We start from the raw sequence: 21,286 nt of genomic DNA, 5'->3' as shown, positions 1-21,286 counted from the left end.
GTTGATTTTTGTTTGTTTTGTTCGTGGTTTTTTGCTTGTTTGCTTGCTTGTTTTTTTTGCTTGTTTGGGCATGAGTTTTGTGCTGATGTAGCACAGGATTAATATTGAAAAGCTTTTTGCCAAAGCTGCAAAATTTTCAAACTCTCCTGAACAGTTAAAGATTGATTTATGTCTTTATCTATTTGTTTGTTTCAATATGGGAATAAACTCCAAAGTTTTTAAATGTTTTGGAAAAGGTTTTTTATATATTTTCCTTTCCTCACCACAGGTAAATATGTCCTAAGTTTAGCTGCTTATGTTGCTACCATGTCTAGATGGATTCTCTGTAGCACACAGGCCTTCACCTTGCAACCACAGAATAAAGACATTTAACATGAGATGCACAGTGAAAAAAGGTAAGTATTCTACTATTATTTTCCTTCTCCCTACTTATCTTATCCTGTATTAACCTGGATTATTATGAAAGGGGATAAAGCATTGCACTAATAAATTATTCAACTCTTATTCATATTTCTAGAAGGTTTACTTTCATGAGTTTTAGACTGCAAATATAATTCCTTATTTTTTTCCTTATCTACTTAATTCATCTTGTGTCCCCCTTGTCCTTCTGTTGAAGACAAACAGAGAAAGTGTATGTACAAAACAATAAAACATTCCTTGCAAAGCCAAATATTTGAAAGAAAACAGAATATTCATTACCTACATAATATAATTTTCAAATTTTATTAAGAGAACCTCCCTTCTTATGCATGGATTTCTCCTTAGGAAAAAAAACCCAAACATAAAATCTGTGAAAAAGAAAAAGATAAATCCATAAGACAAGCATAATAAAATGAATACCTAGTTTCTGGGTGTTATTGGTTAAACCTGAAGACACTATTGCATAAGGTTATTTCTTAAGATAGCACACTTTTTCTTCCAAAAGAATAGATTTCCTTCCCAGAAAGTGATGCTTACTCAGATATTTGCTTTAAGGAAGGAACTCGTGAATTCCATGAACACACCATACAGATATGCGTAAAGAGACAGTCAAAATACATCCTTAGCACTTCAAGATATGCTAATTTTCAAAATGGCATGAGACTTATGATAATTCCCAGTCAATATTTGGTGATTGTTTGGAGGAAGAGAAACTGATTAGAGAACAGAAATTATTTTTAGAAATCCTTCCTTAGAATTGTGCTTTTAAAAGGTAGGATGGTTTAATTTCAGTTATATTAAAAAAAAAAAACCTCAAAAAACAAAAAACAACCACCCCAAAACCACAAACAAACAAACAAACAAACAAACAAAAAGAACCCTGATAAATCTCCCAAAAGATATGAGTATTCCCTTAGAAACAAGAACAGCTGTGATTGGATTTGTGGGAATCAGAAAAAATTTAGGTGACTGATCTTCCTCTATACACAATTTCAATCCAGTCAGTATAGTTTGGAAAACTATATACCTCTCATATTAAAGTAGACACATGTACTACACATCATTCATCAGACCCAACTGTCTGGGTCTCTAGTCTCAGTTATGATAATTGAGGTCTCCACTGACTACACCTGGATCCCAGACTAATTCACATCTACCTCCAACTCACATCCGAATGAGTCACAGACGCATCACAAGGTTACACACAGGGCACCTGCACAATAGCTTTTTGAATGAATCTCAACCTAAACCTCACTTCTCCTGTCTAATCATCAACAATGCCAGGTTAGAAAGATCCTGGTGTTCCCAAGCTGTTTGGATATGGATGTCAAACAGGAAAGAAGGGAGTGGAATTATAAGAAGTAGGTATTCAACCAAATGCCGATGTATAACAAATTATTTGAGTCCTATGCATATAAATTGTGGAGCTAAATTTCATCCAAAATGTCTTTGTGTGAATTTGGTGCTTGAGCTCCTATTACACTCAACAGAAATATGGTGAATGACTCTAGAGTGAAATTTAGCAAACCTGGTTTGGTTTCCTAGCTCAAATGAAAGTTTTTGTGATCAGTAAATTAGAAAGGGAGCTTAGACACTTAGGATAAAGTTTTAGATTTCTGCATGTAAGCATCCAAATTCAGAGTATATAATATGAAGCTGGGTTCATCATTAATTTATGGAACTAACAGGGGTATTACTTGATTACTTTCCACAGCCTTTATTCATAACCTATGATGGGATAAAGGCATTTCTTTACAAGATTTACTTGACCCATTTCAGATATTTACCTCAGGAGCTAAACTGGAGAAGAAATGAGTAACCTGGATAGTACCTATTTTTGTTTTGATTTCTGTACTGTGTATAGTACTACAACAGATATCCTACCATAAGTTTACAAGTTTATACTTGATTTACCTCAGAGAATACAGATTTTTCTTTCCTTTTTTTTTCTTCATGTCTGTATTGCACAGTCTATGCAAGACAAATTTAATTAATTTATAGGATTTCAGAATCATAGAATGGTTAAACTTGGAAGGGAAGTCTGAAGAGGCTTTATTCACACCTTCCTGCTCAACTCAGGGAGTTACCATAACTCAGCTACAGAAATGTCCTGTTCGATTTCTAAAACATCCATGAAGATGCCACAACCTCTCTGCAAAACTTGGTGCAGATTTCTATTTTTCTGATAGCAAGAAAATGTGGTGATTTTCCTTATGTTTAAATATGTTTAAATAAAATTTGTCTGTATTTCAGTTTGTGCCCAGTGTCCCTTCTTTGATTTGATACACTACTGAGAAAGGTCTGGCTCTCTCTCTGCTCTCCTTCCTGCACCACGTCAGGTATTTGCACACATTAATTAGATCCTTCCTAAGCCTTTCCCTTCTCCAGGATGAAGAGTCACAGTTCTCTCAGCTTCTCTCCATGTGACAGATGCTCTAATACCTTAATAATCTTTGTGGTCCTTTTCTGGACTCAGTCCATATTTCTATTTCCCTTCCATACTGGAAAAACCAGCACTGGACTTGGCAGTTCAATGGTGTCTCACCAGTGCTGAGTAGAGAGAAAGAATCTTTCCCAACATCTTGCTGCCAGCACCTTTTCTACTGCAGTTCAGGAGACTAATTTCTTTTCTTCAAGGGTGTCTTTCTGGCTCATGGCTAATTTGTTATCCCACCAGGACTCCCAGTTCTCTCACTGCAAAGCCGTTTTGTAGTTCTTAGGCCCAAGTCTGTGTGGGTGCAATGACGTTATTCTTCCTGCATTAAGTTATTCCTCTCATTGCAGCCATCAACAATTCTAATTCTCCTTAAATCTGTAACCACTTAAAGGCTGAAATTAACAATGCCATGCTAACTTCAACACTTTATTCTCAGAAATGTAACCTTTTTTTTTTTTGTCAGCTTGCCGTTGGGAATAGGAGTTGCACTGCTAAGACTTCTTTTACTGTATAGTAGAAGAATAACACTGGGAAATTAGTTGTCGTTTCAAGGTAACACGGAGTCACAGTTGGCAACAAAAACTTTCATTGAATTTTGGAAACAGCAACCTCAAAAATATCAAACAAATATTTCTGCCATAATCACATATCACACTTTTAAAAGGTGAATTGTGTTAAATACAGTTAGGTGATAGAGCTCCTAGAATGCTAAAAAAAAAAATCTTTCAAATATATTTCATGATGATTACAGATATATGTGTTCAATTGTGATTTTGACTTGAAGTTACTATGGAAAGTCTTTAAATAGTAGAAAAATCAGTCTCTCTTCTATAGCTAAAAAGTACTGTTAAACATCATGTTTATGAGAAAAAAAAACCACTCAAGTCAAAACAATGACTGATAAAGAGAAAAACTGATTTTAAAACTCTGCAAAAAAAAGACTTATATTTTATTTTTCTTATTTTATATATATATATATATTTTTTTTTTTTTTTTACTGGACAGGCATTGGACCAGTATTAACATACAGAGAGGAAAAAAGTGCTTAAGAACAAAATGTTGCAACATTCAAAATACTACTACGAATTAACCTCTGTAATACCAATTCAAGAAGACTTGAGCACACCATCTGAGCTATGGACGCCAAAAACTCCTTTTATCAAATAAAAGCCTGATTCAGTTGAAATCAGTAAGCAATGTAGTACTATTTCCTCTGTCACTGAAGATCATTAAATCAAGAAATTATTCTGTAACATATGCTGTAGATACCAGCAGAAGACACATGCTTTTTTTAGGTTATTTTCTAGGATTTCTGATCTGTATTGTGCAGGATGCTGTACTAATCAAAAAAGTCCCTTGGGTCCCAAAATATACTTGCACTTCTGGAAGTCACAGACTTCACGTTGACAAACAGTGGTACAGTCACACAGACAAGAGGTAGAAACTGAACATAAATGCTTTCAGACTGGGAATACAACACCAGCTTTAATATTCTGGTGGGTTAACCCTGGCTGCTGCCAGGTGCTCACCAAGCTGCTCTATCACCCCCCTTCTCAACAAGGTGGGAAGAAAATGAGATGAAAAAGCTCAAGGGTTGAGATAAGGACAGGGAGATCACTGACTAGTTACCATCCCTGGCAGAACTGACTCAGCCTGGGGAAGAAAAATTTAATTTATCATCAATAAAAACCCAAATAGGATTGTGAGAAACAAGAAAAACAAAACAAAAAACACCTTTCCTAGTACCCAACTCTTCCTTCTTCCCAGGCTCAAATTCATTTTTCCATGCCCTCCTCTTCTGACTCCTCCCCACCTTGCTCCTGTCACTCAGTAAGTGGTGTTAAGGGATATGAAAATGAGTTTCAGTCAGTTGGCAAAACTTTGTATCTGCTGCTTCTTCCTCATCATACCCTGGCCAACATGGGGTCCTTTCCCAGCAATACATAGGTCCCTTCCACAATGTGTGAGCCTTCAAGACAAGACTGCTCCAGAGTGCGTTCCCTAGGGGCCAGAATTCCTGCTCCTGCATGTGCCCTTCATGGACTGCAACTTCCTCCAGGGAAGGCATACCTACCTGTTTCAGGGTGGGGTCCTCCACGGGCTGCTGGGGGCACCACCTTCTCCACAAGCTGACAGGGAATCTATTTGGTGTCTGAAGCATGCTCTCTACCTCCTTCATCATGGCCCTTAGTATCTGCAGGTTTGTTTCTCTCACATTTTCCTTACTCTGCAGGTTTGTTTCTCTCACATTTTTCTTACTCCTTTCCCCCAGCTGCTGTGCAGCTTTGGGCAGCAATGAATTTGTTTTAGAGCCACTGAGAACTAGTTCTGTCAAACTAGCCTCTGGTGTCTTCTCCAAGAGGCACCCTTTGCAGCTCCCCTACCCACAACCTTGCCATGTAAGCCCATATAAAACATGTAATCAAACACCACTGAAAATATATTAGTGGTCTATTTTATCACTGGAATATTTTAAAACCTTAGTTTGATTTAAGGAAAGTTGTTTGAAACACTAAGCATTATGCAATGGTAGAGGTTTGACTGGATAATGGCATCACTTGGAAACTTTAAAAGGTCTGTGAATATCTGCAGTAGATCTGGGCTTGTTGTGATATGAAGAAAAGCTTTGTGAGTAGAAAATACTTACAGGAGAAAAATTGCTTTTAATTCCTTAAGTCCCTTGTTTTAACCTGGCAAAAGCATCTGAGGTTTTAAACTGTCCTTGGTATCATCAGAGATGGCAGCCAAAGGCATCAGCTTTCATCTCCATGTGCAAGTTTCCCCTTCCTTTAATCCTCTAACCCTTGTCATAGTCCCCCTGCCCCATGTAGTCTTTTCATCTCACTGCTGAGGACCTCCAAGTACTCTTCTCAGGCAGCAGCAGCTAGGAAGTTTTGGAAGGTTATCTGCTGCTCTTGGAGAACCAATGAGACAAGTTCCCTTCCTACTTCTCGCTCAATGGTCATGGCCTCCTGATTCACACTCCAATTATCTTTGGCGTGTGGAGGAAAAGAAAGTAAAATAGGACCAGATGTAGCACAGTGGCTTTACTAAACCAAGACAATTTTTAAATCCTCACAGTAATGAGGCATCAAAGAGATGTAAAGTGATAGCAATCTTCTTATGCCTCTCAGATTTTATTTATCTTTTTAAAGTCATAAGTGCATGGGCTAAGATTGAATTCATACTTCAGACTATTTCATAGCTCTTCTGTAGGCTAATTCACCAACCTGACTCCAGTTTTTCTTACTCCTGCTTGTCTGTAGCTAAATGTGACAGTGTTAGATTCCAAGTGAGGTATGAACTCGTGTTTAATGAAATGGAGGATATGACTCAAAGGCAAATGTTCCTATTTTAGTTCTCATAGTCTCATATAATGAAAACACAAGAATGACTATGGACAGTAAATTATCTAGATCTAGGCATTAATACAGTAGCATTTCTTTCTACACCTTAGGCTGTTTAGCTATGGACTACTCCAGTATTGCCAAAGAAGAAACTTTGGAGGCAGTAAAATGAAAGACAGGATTAAGCAGAGGGTATGCCCTCAAGGTTAAACCACCATCACCCACTGGGTATAATGATAGTGACACTGTAAAACCAAAGCTCTTTGCAGGAGAGGCTTAGCTTCTCCACCTGGGACACTATGATATGACCAAGTCTAATACAAGGCAGTCTTGCCATTACTCTGAACTTTAATCATAATTAAGCCACTGCCGCAGAGATATTCCTACTTACTACCAGAATTAGAGTACCATTTAACACCCCTGACATTACTTGACTAAACTGCCATAGTATTAGGTTTATTAAAAAGTGTGAACTCAGTTATTTATCAGCCAAATTTAACCACACAGTTTTTTATTGTACTGGAAATAGAAAAGCAATCCAAAACATTATTATTGAAACACAGCATTATAACCTTATTTCCAAGAATATGGAATTGCTTTGGAAGTAACATAGGACATAGTAGAATGTTCTATTTAATTTTGCTAAATAAAAACATGATCTTGAAACTGGTGGGTGTGTAACAATTTTTGCTACAGCTCCATGTTTTTATGAAGCTATTACTTTCTTGATATATATTGATACTACTTATTAATGAGATGTAGAAATTAGGCAAACATTTACTTAGCTTTGTAAACATGTATCAGAAGACATAAATATTATATTTCTGTCTGGTTTTAAACTGCTGGAATTATTGCAGAGATTCATCCACAGTGTGTAGTAGGCTTTCTCCCTAGAGCAGTTCTAACACTCCACTAAATATATGCTATTCCTCTTTATCTCTTTGAAGAAAAATGAATCACATCCACAGCTTGCAGCTATCAAAATGTGATTTATCAAGCATTTTCATGAGAATGAATTTTTCCCCTTCCTTACACTAGGAGGCATATTTTTACTTCGTACAGTTGTATTGCACAGCTCTGCTGCATGCAACTCTTAGATACGTTAATAATTCCAGTCCAAATTTAAGTTCCTGACAACCTTTACTAAACCACAGTGAAAGAAGAATTCTTCACTAATAAGATGGATTGTTTTTTCACGCTGATGAAAACCACACTTACAGTAATGAAAAGTAACAGTCTGCACCCAACTACTGGAGAACGAAAGCAAAGGGGGCTTTTTAACAGTACCTGAAAAAATAATTCACATTAAAATACATCAGAGGACTGTACAGTTTTAACTCAACTGATGATAAAGATGTTTATGTTAAAAGTACACTTCCTGATACGCACATTTTAAACCACTAGAAAGCAGGAATTTTGGTAATGAAAGATGTTTTAAAATAGTATAAGTAAATTCAATTTTACATTGACCTTTTTTACATCCTAAAGAAGATGGAATATTTTCTAAATTCTTATCTGATATACTAAAAGGTAAAGAACTTGTATCAGATGATAGATCTTTGGAATATATTCCTTTTTATAGGAATCAATCTGCAAATGAGACAAAGGTGAACTATAAGGAATTGCAATTGACAGGTTAACATCAAACTCCTCTGACCATCAATTGACCATCAATAATACTGATCAACTAACAATAGGGAAATGGAAAATATATCTTAGCTAAATTAATACAACCCTCAAAATAAAATACCTAAATATAGAAGACAGGTTTCAGTGATGCAAACTAAACTTGGACTTACATCTCATTATGAAAGTCTTCATATTTCTCTCTTCTTGCTTTTATCTCATAGCTACAGTGACAGCGTGTGGCTGACAATGCTAATATTTGGCTTCTTTCTTCATTTCAGTTTCACCCGGCGTGAGAGATTTCTATTTTCAGATTAGCTAGATGAATATACTCTCACTGTGTATGTTTATTTCATTAAAACATGTAATTGTAGTTCTTGTGTCTCTGTAGAAGCTAACAATTGCAAGTAAATATGGCAGTAAGGTTTCTCATATTTTTGTGTAAAAAGTTAGCAAGATTTTACCACATTTCCCCCCCCACCCCCACCCCCGCATTTCAGATTTTGAACACCTGAGCCTTGGTCACTCTTCAAATATAATTAAAATAGCAACATTATGTTGAGAAACAATGGCTGTATTTTTATTCACGTAACTTCACAGTGTACAGTAATAACCCACACAATTCACTGAGCATTAAAGTCATTAACCAAAATTGCTCACAGCATGAGGCAAGGACTTTACTATCAAGAATAACATCACATTCTTATGAGCTGAAGTAAAGTTTTACTTAGAATGAACTTTCATTAAAATACATTCAAACAAATATGTATTTTTGATGTAGGGGTCATTTGAAAACATTCCCAAAAACACTGTTCTTTCTCTTCAATTGAAGCATTTAGAATAAAAATATTGTTATGCAACTCTTACCATCCAAAACTGCTAGCAGTCCATGTACATGATAATGCTACAACTCTTCACTAGGGCTTTATTCCTTACTTTATAGTTGTATCTTTCACCTTAGCATGTCCCAAGTATTTTCATAACCAGCAATCCCTTAAACAGCCACTGAAACAAAACTACCTCTACAGTTAAGTACAACTAGGGAACATTTCACTGCAATAGAACTAGAAATTCAGCTTAGGAGTGTCAAGGAATACAATGTTCAAATGATATTACATATTTTAACCATGAACACATTTAAATACCCACAAAGTAACTTTGGCCAATACCAGACAGACAGCATTTTTTCTCTTCTGAAAATTGCCACAGGATCTTCAGTAACCAAAAACTGCTTTAAACTTTATTTCACATCTCATGAAAACTTGTGCCTACAGTAGCAAAATAACTTTAGATACAGTGCTTAGGCAATAGCTTGATACTGAATACAATATAGAAATGAAATCTATCTAATGATCTACATGACTCCCATCCTGGCCTGGATTTTTCTAGGAAAATTTCTGTCACAGTACTGACCATATAATTCCTCTCTTAGTTTGTGAGATTTGATGAGATACAGAGTGTACTGTTTCAATATCTGGTAAAAAAACAACAAAAAAAAAAAATCTATACTTCAATACTTCACTAATAGCTAGTATAGCTTGATGGTTAGATTTTCATAAATTTGACACAAGTTTAGCATCCCTAAGGCTAAATTAGGTGTAAACACAAACATATTAAAACTTTTCATATAGCTTTTAAGAACACTTACTCATTCTGACTAATATTCTATTACTGTCTATATTAGTCATGAATAGATGATCATGATTAATATACTGTGTTTGCACAATGTGTTTAAGACAAAATTTCCAGAACTGCACTTTTAATAACTTACTATGAAGTTTACTAAGCCCTTTTTTCCTAACTCTCCTGGAGGACTTTTATGCTGCCTTTTGAAGAGATGTACAATTAAGAGTCTGTGAAGCCAGTGCGACAGTGCCAACATGCAATGCTGCCATAAAAACTCCTCTCTGATGTTTTTAAGTCTTTCACAAGTCTCAAACGTGGTCAGAGAATTAACCAGATAATTCCACTTAAGCTCCTCGCTTGCTTAAGCAGACATACATTCTTGCTCCAGAGTCAATCCATTCATAGTTGCTATTCTTTTATCATTCTTTGCATTTGTACTGATTAGGAGTTTAACATCACAGTTCCAAAAAACATTTCTGTTGTGGTAAAGAGAAGAAAATGCAGGTTTCATATCCAGGGGAAGGGAAAAAAAAAAAAAAAAAGGGAAAATAGAAGAAAAGAAACCAGAACGCAACTCTCAGTAAATGATTTCAAATTGTTTCTTTGTAGAGTTTCATCCAACATGACCTTTTGGTCTTCCTATATACATATGAGAAAAATATTTCCAAAGTCAATATTCCACAGTTCATGTTGTCATCTGCCATGATGTAAATGTCATCATTCAGATCCAGCTCTGCCCAAATGAGGAAATGGACCTTAATATTGTTCATCAGATCCCAAGGCCACCTTCTCTCCTGGTTTGTACATGCCCAGTGACAACTTAATCATCTATACAAAAGGGAGAAATGCCAAAGACAGAAACTATTTCTTAATTCTATACTCCTGGGATGCAAGAGAACTCAGGTTCAATTACCTTCCAAGAGCACAGATAAGTTTTTTAACCTTTGTCTCACATTCTAGACAAAAACCAAGAAACTTAAGAGCAGTGCTACTTCCCCCTCTCTGTTTTCAGTATATCTAAGTCTCCACATTCCACATTGCAATGTCAAAATACTAGTCACACTATTGGTTAAGATCTTGCTTCAGTTTTTTAGTGCTCTCACAAAAACACAGCAATAATGTAAATGTATTATACAGGAGGACAGAAGAGAAAGGCAGAAGTTCCCAAATCAAATAGTTCATCCTTAATATTTGTATGAAAACCTGTATCTGACAGTTCCAATAAATCATGCCATTCCAAGTTAACAAAGAAACCCTATGATTCTTAATGTTAGAAGGGGGAATTGTAAGGCTGTTGAGAAATTTGGGTTCTTTCAATTTTTCAGTGCTTCACTGATTTACTGACTTCTTTGTTAGTCTAAAAGACAGTGCAACCTCCATGTCCTTGAACTTAAAATTGATATTTAAAATTACTTTTCTAAAACAAAGTCTAAAGCTAAATAGCTACAGCACTGCAAACATTGTAGGACATCCTTCTCCCCTGCTGTTATTACTTACTCTGCAATTAGTACAAAGCCATTTATTCTACTGGATATACTTTTCTCTCCACAGTCAAATTACAACATGAGGCACTTCAGACAAACTACATTATTTCCAAACAATCCTTATGAGCTAATATGATTAGATATTCATGCACGTGCCTAAAAACATCTCTACCATTGCAAAGCTCAAAGGGATGAAAAAGAAAGTACCAAGTTAGCAAAGCAACTCAGATAAGCAGAGATAAGGTGGTGACTCACCCGAGTTGGGGTCAGAATTGCCATCAGCTTCAGTCCTCTTGTCTGGTGAAGCCTGGTCGTAGAATTCGTCCTGCGGCTGAACCAGAGGGAGAGGGTGTGAGATCAGGGTTCCACCACCCACTGGCTCGTGGTCTCCCAGACCACTGTCACTGCAGCTTTCCTGGGAGCCATCGGGGAGGTGAAATGTAACACGGCGCTGGGACTACAAAGAAGAGCACAGGACACACTGATTAGTGCTCTTCTTTTCAGTTCTCTTGACTATTTTTTTTTTAACTTTTGACATACAAATAGATCCTTGGCAATGCTTATGAAGCAATTGCTACTATCATGTTTGATTGCAGTTTGTTTGTGGTTTGGTTTGACTTTCTTTCTTTTCTTTTTTTTTTCTGGCTTGCTTTTAGATGGGAAATTGGCAGATGGGAGAGCCAAATTTCAAAGGTCTGTATGTGCTCATCTGTGAAGTAAACTTCTTCTAAGAAATTGATCAGTGGAAAATTAGGTATATTTCTCATTATTTTCAAAATATCTTCTATTAAAAAAAAACTCTCTCTGAGAAGCATAAACCATTACAAACTATGTTATGAAAAGCAAATGACATCCAATAATTTAATAAGTATATATTTCTGAGGTTAAAAACTGTATTATCATTATTCTAACTGGAAAAAAGAGGACATCCACCAAGCTAAGCAAACCCATAAAAATGGTTGTCATCTTTCAGGAATAGTAGCATGGAAAAATAGCTGTCTATATTTGACTGATAGCAGTCATGTACCTAAAATGCATAATTAGGATTGATAATACATGTGTGAATTCACAGTGGTCAGCAAAGAATCACAAAATGCAATGACAGAATAAACAATTATCAATTTGGTAAGAGAAATAAAAATAAAACAGCACAGAGTTTGTATAAAAAAACACAGGGACTGAGAGGCAGAATTACACATTTTACTGAACTTCTTAAAAAATAAACCTATAGCCATTTAAAAAGAAAAAAAAATAAAACAAACCTTCAGTATACACTTAGATTAGTTAACTATTATTGATTTTGAACCTCTCTCATCTGGAGAAATAATCTGACTTTTGAATTGTGGCCACAGAATGATACAGTGATTCCCCAAGAGCTTCAGAGATTATACCACCACTGCAAATTCTTTAGCAACCATGACTGTTGGATACATGAAAGGAATATTACAGGTCTTCGCAGATCAAAATACTGCAACTTTGAAGGATCGGAAGCAGCTAGTTTAAGAGTACCTCAAGAAAGCAGTTAATCTAAGCACATCTTCCCACAAAAAAAAAAAAAAAAAAAAAAATTGGCAGCTTCAGGGGTCTGGTTTGCTAGATTAATTTAGGATAAAGTAGAGATTCACAAAGTTTGTCTTAAACATAGCAACGGTTTAGTTTAATGGTTATTTCTTATCAATATTAGTCATCTGAAATTTATGGGGTATATCTAAGCTAATGATTCAAGATTTCTACAGACCAGAAGAGACGGAAACATTAGGAAAATACTACAACAGGTATCTTCCAGTAGTTAACACTATTTAAAGTAGTTAACATCACATGTCCTATATCCATCCTGAAACAGCATCAGGCCCCAACTTTCCCTTTTCTTCCCCCTGCCTCTTTTTCATTTTTCTTTTAATGAGAAAAACTTCAAGTTAATAGTACTAACTGTATGTTTTCTTATTAAAGACTATTTGTTAATGGTAATTGCTACCATTTTATATAATGATCAATATAATCTACCAGATATCTTTTTATTCATCTCCCTTGGGTGGATATAAAGTTGATTAAGTCAACTTTAGATTACTGTGCTATTCAGTATAGAAAAAAAACGTAACACTATTTGCTCTTGGCTGTGATTTTATAATTAGTATTTTGCTTTTAAGTTCCTTTTCTAGCTTTAGGATTAGAATCCAGCTGTAGAAAACCAAATAGATCCTCTGAGTCATTGAATGTATTCATTACATCAACAGAGAACCTAACTCTATATATGTCACTAAGAAAAACTTAATCTCACACTTCGTTACTTTTTCTTACAACTTTTTTGTTCTGGAACTACCACCCTGAACAATTTCCAATTGCTATCCTGTTCTTCCCCTTCAATATGAGCACAACAGAAATGTAGCTAACTACACAACTTAAAATCTTCTCTTTCTTCAACTACTTTCAGAAGGATAAAATTGGCAATCCATTATTCCAAACTAAGAATTTATGTCACTAGCAAAGTAGCAAGTGGCAAACTGTGGTGGTGCATCTCCCTACCCCCTCCCCAGGTCACACTATGATCTGAGGAAAGGAGATTGCTTTCATTTGTTTTAAACCTAAAAGACTCCATAAGAAGACATGAATGACTGAGAAAATTAAGCCCAAAAATAGGGGAAGAGATGACAAATTAAGTTTTAGGATCTGCAAAATAATAAAACCCCTATAACTAATTAACCACCTAAATAAACAGAAGAATATATAATTACAAAAATGTCCTATTTAATGAGTTATAAAGTAAAAGTACTGATCTTGGGTAACAAAAATTCCTCATACTAGACAAAATCTGCTCTGACTCTATACTAACAGTGACAGGGACCAGTTAGCCAGGAAAATAACACAGGCCTAACACTTATATTGGCAGCTTCTTAGATGATAGTATTATTTTTTAAATCCATACTTTAAATGATGAAAGAAAAGTTGTCTTGCCTTTCTGAGCCACTGCAGCAGGGTGATCTGCTTTGGAATGCGGTCAACTCAAATAATGCCCTATTTTGCAAGCTATCAGTGGTAGGCTGAGAGATGCTGTCATGTGCAGGTTTTGGCATTGAATTATGCAAAAAGAAGTTTGGCTCACCAACTCCAAATTAAGATACTGATAGTGAGGCAAATATTTGACAGATAAGCTGCTAAGGAGACCTAGAGACATATGACTGGCAGTCAATCATTATACACTCTAGAAGTCCAGTCCACTTTCACATGGTTGGGTTCCTCTCACATATTCCTTCTTGGAGTGTATGAAGTTTTCTCCCTTGAAGTGGGGAAACCCATTCAAGAATATTCCTTGAGGCTGAGTGAGATCTGCCCATGAGCATTGGTGTGGTGAGTTCTATCAATCTTTACTTAATAATGGTTTCTTTTTTGCTAGCTTTATTTAATAGCTTTGATATAGTGCACTGTACCTATACTGTACACTGCTAGTAGTTTTAGCTTTTACATTCTGTAGTAAATAAATCTGATTAAGATCTTTTGTTTAATCATTTGTCATCTAAATAATAAATTAATTAATCTTTATACAAATGTATCTGATTTGCCATCATTAATCCTGTGGGACAAAGTTACTTAAACCATTGACAAAGTCTGGGGTTAAGACTGGATCCAGTGACAGCTAAATTCCTCTCTGAGAAGTTTAGAAAGCAAAAGGGGCCTTTTTGCACCCCATGACTTAACAGCAGGGCTTCTCTAATAAATTTTCTCTGAAGTTTCCATTCTCACTCACAACAGCCGCCCACTAAGGAATCCACAAATCATTACAAAGGTTTATAAAAAAAACTAAGGGTCATGTAAACAGTGACCCAGTTCCAGAGATGATGGATGGACAACATGTAGTCCATAAAGAAACTTTAGATTGAGTTGTGCTATCAAAACAATGAGGGGAACAAGCTTTCTGCAAAAAAAGAGACTCAAAGCAAACGTTTAAGCTTGGGCATAACAGTAATTGAAAAGAGAGATTGTCCTCAATGTACTGAGAGCTTACAAGTGTCAAGTAATGTGATATGTGGCCACTGCCTCCACTGCCTAGTCCAGAACCCTCCTGCCTGGCTGCTGGAGCCCAGCCTAGGATCTCTAAGCTAGGAAAACTGCTGCAGCACCAAGACTGAGTGTGTAGTGCAGACACACACACAGACACTGATTTGGCCCCAGCTGTGGCTACACAGCCTCAGATAAGGCTCTGGCCCCTGCAGCTCCTACATTCAGGACTCACACCAGGCAAAGTCACACAGGAACACATCTCCTTCTCCTCTTGGGCTGTCAGAGGCAGAAAGTCACAAGTGCAGCACACACCCTACACTCTCCAGGTTCACAAACACCTTTACAGCTCTCCCTAGCATCAGCACAAGCCCTCTGCCTGCCCAGATCCCAGTCCCCCTTACCAACCCCACAGGTTCCCAGCTGGTCTCACTGACCATATGCAGCACTCACACACTTGTCCCACTGGCAGGCCACACTGATGGGTCCCCCCCATATACCAGCATTACCCCACTGCCTGCCAGATACTCCCACCCAGATCTGGGGCCTCCTACTCCTGGCTGGTCCAGCTTGGAGTTTGCCAGTGGATCCACACCAACACACCATGCACAGATGGCTTGGGCAAGGTACAAAGACTCTCCACCAGAAGCACGCATCACAGGATGAGATGCATGGTCCAGATCCAGCACTGAGCCCCTCATTGATTGTTCACTGAATTTCTTGTCACCATGACAGTAGAGATAGGGATAGGGACTCTTCTTTCAGAAGAAAATCCAACATGCTTAGACTATGCTCATTTTTATCTACCGCTCATGTAACAAAATCCAGGTTTGAATTCTTTTTACCTGAAGACAGATTCAAGTTATTTTGAGTAATGAGATTTATAGTTGTTACAACCCTGGGACTAACGATAACAAGTAATTACAATTTTAATTACACTACAATATACGTAGGATTATAAACAGCATGAGGTAAGTTTATGGTTCATGTCTCAACACTTGGCCAAAATTCACATCTAAAATCGGTGACATATTCAGTCATGAACAAACATTTGGTGGGGAGGAATAGGGGTCTTCTTCAGGTCGTGAAAAAAAGTCAGTCCTTATTTTTAATCAGGAAATATCACGTCATTGTTTTGTGAAACCCCAAACTGAAAAGAGAATTCAGTCAAAGCAATATAATTTTACCTGTGTCAAAGCAACTTCCATATATAATTCAGAACAATTAGACTCAGTGGAGTTTTTGAACCTGGGCTAAGTTTAAAATTCAGGAAAACAATCAGAAATCATTCTCCTTCAATCACCTCTTGCAGCAGATTCCATGAAGTTCATCTAGGTGAAGCATGACTTTACACCCACAAGAGAAACACCATCTCAGATGGTGATAATAGATAGCAAACTCTTGTGCTGAAAATAGGACAGTTCAAGCATAGTAGCAACACGTTTTTTTTTTTTCCCTGTTATCGGACCAGGTGGTCAGCCAGCTAACACTTTTTTAACATAGTAACAACCAAATTATATCAAATCAAAGACACATGAAACTGGTCTGGCTCCTTTTTTCCTGCTACAACAAAGTCAAATAGGTGCCTAGTACATTCTAACAACTGTAATTTGTGAAATTATGGAATATAAGTAATAGCTGTGGTACTTGAAAATGCCAATAAAAATAGCAACACAATCTCTGGTATAGAGATGAGGAATGGATGGCAGAGGATGGGGACATTCTAATCTTACTGATCAAGTACAAAAAAGTAGAACTTGTGTTTGACATAGCAGAATGCATTTTTCTTTGTTAATATACTTTATTTGGAGATACTGAAAAAACTTAAAAATATATTCATGTTGCAGCTTCTCATATTTCTTTCCACATACTCTCTCAATCTATTTTTCTCATTCCTTCTTAATATGAGGAATTCAATGCTGCCCAATGACAGAGCAGGTAATCATGGGCACAAACTGAAACACCGGAGGTTCTGAACATCAAGAAACTTTTTTTTTTACTGGGAGGGTGACTGAGCACTGGCACAAGTGGCATAGATACAATGTGTAGTCTTCCTCCTTGGGGGTATTCAAAAGCCATCTGGACACAGCTCTGGACAAGCAGCTGTGATTATCCCTGCTTGATCAGGGGGTTGACTAGACGCCCTCCAGAGGCCCTGTCTAACTTCAGCCATACTGTGATTCTGTGATTCTGTCAACTCTAACTGAATATAAAAGAAAATATGGAAGCATTTAATGCCATTTTATATTTTCCCAGAGCTGAAAACATAATTTTGTACTGAAGTACATTATTTTTTGACAATCTTAGCTGTATAAAATGTATTCCGATACTACAGTTTCTAATTTCCTCTCATACAAATCTATGGTTTTGGAAAAGTTGCATAGAGCATACATTTACAATACTGAAGTCCTTACATAACTAAAAGAATTGGCAGAAATTGTACCTCAGCATGGATTTATAGAAAAGGTTCTCAAATACTAGTGAGTTTAAGGCATTACTTATGAGACTAAGCTTTTTCACTGCTGCCCTATTTTCTCAGACACACTCATACATGGGTAGAAAGTGGGCTGCAAATAATGTAAGATATTTTGTTGACCTGAGTGCTAAAAGCCTGAAGTACACGAAAAATCATACCATGTGATATCAAGTGTTTGAAATGTCCTGTGGCAGGTGAGTTATGAGCTGTGTGGAAACAGAACTTTAATGTAGGAAGTGTAAGCACTAGGTTTCAAAATTGTTCCATTCTTTCCATTGTGCACTAGCTTCTAATATGCATTTTATTTCCAATTATGTACTTGAATCATACAGCAAGTTACAGAAATCAGCATTAAGAGGAGATTTTGCTTCTTTTTTACTCCAAAAACCAAACCTTCAAGCTTTGTACAGCTATTGTATTGTTTTTGCTAATCAGGAATCCCAGAAATAATTATACTATTGTTCCATTGCTGAATGTCTCACAGGGACAAATTTGGCTACAGATCCTATCCACTGTTATAAACCAAATTGTAATTAAAAAAACATTTCTACACTGGGTAGCTGGAAATAGAACCTGCTGAATTTTAACCAGCCAAGCTGCATTTTGAGTTTACAAATTAGGTACTTTAAACTTCTTCACTGAATACAGTTGTGAATGAAAAGCCTTGATTTCTCGCCTTGACTTTCCAAGCAGGAAGAAGCCACTAAAACATCCAGTTCACAGCAAGTCAAATTAAACTTTACAGAATGGGATGTAGGTCTGCATATCAGAATATATATTCAAGCATGACTTTTTTTTTAATTGTCACTGAAATATTTTATTTCAGATATAGAGATTTTTCATCAACAAAAACTATTTCCCTTTCTTTTCTGAACTTCTGAACTTTTCTGAACTTTTCTTTGTGCTAAGATGACAAAGAAATATTATGAAGGAAAAGCAACTTCAAAGAAAACATTCTGGGAATATTTTCCTTATGGAAAGATTGTTGATATGGAGGTTTAAAAGTGAAACTTGAACAAACAGTTTATCTTTATTATGGAAAAGAAACAGAAGAATATACACCTGACATAATTTACTGAAACTTTACTCATGAATAAAGAAGTCAGAGGAGAAGCATATTAAAATAAAATCAAGTGTAAACAGTAGACAAATACCCTAAAATGCTGGTGGGATGATTAAATGATGATTAAATTATGATTATGGAGAAGATACTGCTTGTGCACAAGTTTAAGATGATGTAAAGATGCAAGAAAAATCTATGCTTAATTCCAAACATCTCTGTTGAAGATGTCTGTTTCATAAAGTTTGTTCCTTCCAGGATCAAAACAAAGATTCTCATTTTATGTACTACAACATGGACTTTTTTTTATGAGATCAAACCTGCGAATGAAGGCCAAGTCACAAAACCAGATTAGTAACAGTTTCAACAAAACATAGCTATGTTTGTATTTGCTCCACAGAAAGAACTGGCAAGGTCTTTGAACTAACATATGGTTGCTGTATCACTTTGTTTTATAAATAAACAATAATTTGTTATATTTTGCAGACTTAGTGAAAGGCCCCTAAAATATACAATCCACATTCTCTTCCAGTTTGGAAAGATCAGTCAAGGACTGTTGTAGTGTATCTCACAAGAAGGCCACAAAGCACCTCAAACAGGGCTTTGTATAACTCAGCTCACTGATACACACCTTTTTCTTTCATGTTTCACTGAACTTTGTAAAAAAATGTAAATCTGAGATAAAATCAATCTACTTTCTTAGTAAAAGCCACTCTTGCTTTTCTGTGATATACTTGGTTCAAATCTGTGTTATGTACAAATTGTGCAGTAGATCCCTGCAATTTGCTAAGAGAAATACATTTATTATTTCTTGGCTGTTTCTAAACTAAACTTCCTCATGCAGTCCCCGTGGAAGTCTTTATTCAAAGATTCTGCTTGCAGGGGATAATCCATTCTCCATGCTCATCTTGATATCTTAGCCACAGAACCAAGATAATGGAGATAGGGTTTTGGCCAATCTTTCAAGCTAAACTAAGAACGAAAAAAAAAAAAAGCAATTGATACAGCCCCTTCATGCTACTTCTTCATACCATGCTATCCAGATAAATTGCTGGAATGCCTCAGTATATACTTCTTTTTCCCCTTAAGGTAACAATGTTGGTATTGATTTCAGAATGTAAATTGTTGCTATACCAGACAATAATTTGATTTCTTCTTCTCAATTTTTCAGTATTAAAATTTCATAGAAATCTGTAAATTACACTTCAATGTATTTATTAAAAGGAAACATAATATGTCTTGCTACTAAAGCTGCATAGGACTGGCCTTTTCATAAAGGTGAAAAACACTATTAATTACAGTCTGACACATGACTAGGTAGGAATTGACAGTGTGATGGTCCCAAGCACATTTCAACATGAAAAACAAAGAGCCTATCTGGCTGGAGAGTTGTGTTAGTTTTTCAGAGACAGTGAATGAAGAAAAACTTGCAGTCAAATCTTGTGGTTTCCATTACCTTTTGAGGCAATATCACATTCTCCCCGTGTTTATGTGGTGATGTTCCTTCATTTTATTTCATGAAACTATAGTCTTTATTTCATAAATTCTTCCTCAGTTTTGTTGGGGATTTTTTGTGTTCGGGTTTTTCTTTTTTGTTTTGTTTGATTTGGTTTGGTTTTGTTTTTAATTGGACATTCAAAAGACTGACAAACCTTTAACTAGAGACACTGGACACAGGACTATCATATGCTTTAAGTTTTGCCTTCCTAATATCTACCTAAAAGGCAAATAGTCCTTTTCTTAATAAGCATTGCTATTTATCTAAAGTCATTTTGACTGCAAGGTAAATTTGACATGACAGGAAAGCTAACTGTTAAATTTAATGTAGTCTAAATCAGAGCATTACCTTGTTCAACTTTGGAGTCTGGTAAAACACTAAGAAATTTTGAACATTTTAAATATTACCCCCATCCTCCTGAATTAATTGTCTGAGACACAGAAAATCGGTTCTAAGCCTACAATTATGAAAATTAATATCTCAGATGCATGCAGGAAAGGAAAATGGAGAGAAAAGATGGAAACTTCTGTACAATACAACATAAAAGAAAATAGCCATGTGTGTTGCCAGTAGAAAACTAAGCTTATGTTCAGAAATATTATTCACCCAAATGGCTAGACATTAGTAAACCATGTTAGCTTGACATATTTATTGCATATTTTTACCAAAAACTCTGTGGAAAGAAAAAGCCTGAGAAAGGATTTACTAAAAATGGAAAAAATTTGTATATACCTATTAAAAATTAATGGAGGAGGAAAGGTAGCTCTAATGAACATTCATGCCATCCTAAAAGATATATAATTGTAAAATAACAGTACCACGCCTTTTTGGAATGCCTGTACTCAATTATTGAATATAGATGACAAGGGCATGTATTAGAAGATGTAACACAGATTAATTCCTTTGACAACTCTGTTGTTATAACCCTCGACATTAGAGAGACATGAATTCAGTGATTTCAAATTAAAATGCCCCAAATTAACCTGCGTAGATCTTGCACTATGTTCATAACTATTTAGCCACCTGACTTTAGATATTCAATGCTTAAAATTTTACCTGTGTTCAAGAAAAGTAGTTAAGACGCAAGACCCTGAAATAATAGATCTCACTGACAAAAATATAGCAGACTGGCTTACATATAAACAATTTAGCTGCAATAGAATTGTATTTTATGTGATCTCTAGTAATTTGAAGACTTCAACGATCTTCAATTTATTTATTTAGTTTTATTTTGGTGATGAGGTACTCCTAGCATGACAGATAATGCATATTACAAGTGCACTCAATTGAAGAAGCATTTCAGAAGCACTGTACCAATT

General features: G+C 35.9%; 1 protein-coding gene across 3 annotated transcripts in view; it reads right to left on the bottom strand.

Annotated features, from left to right (window-relative positions):
* Positions 1-21,286, bottom strand: part of PCDH9 (protocadherin 9) — a 682,988-nt gene that overhangs the window by 230,606 nt on the left and 431,096 nt on the right. For 2 of the 3 annotated variants that reach the window (XM_053968583.1, XM_053968592.1), the window contains one exon: positions 11,196-11,397. In XM_053968583.1, coding sequence (XP_053824558.1) covers positions 11,196-11,397 — 202 coding nt within the window. The remainder of the gene's footprint in view (positions 1-11,195; positions 11,398-21,286) is intronic. The other variant, XM_053968602.1, reaches the window with a different exon arrangement.

Source organism: Vidua chalybeata, chromosome 2 (genome assembly GCF_026979565.1).
Source record: "Vidua chalybeata isolate OUT-0048 chromosome 2, bVidCha1 merged haplotype, whole genome shotgun sequence".
NCBI classification, from domain to species: Eukaryota; Metazoa; Chordata; class Aves; order Passeriformes; family Viduidae; genus Vidua; species Vidua chalybeata.
Note: the sequence above shows the minus strand (reverse complement) of the source record. Positions and strands in the feature narration are given on the sequence as shown.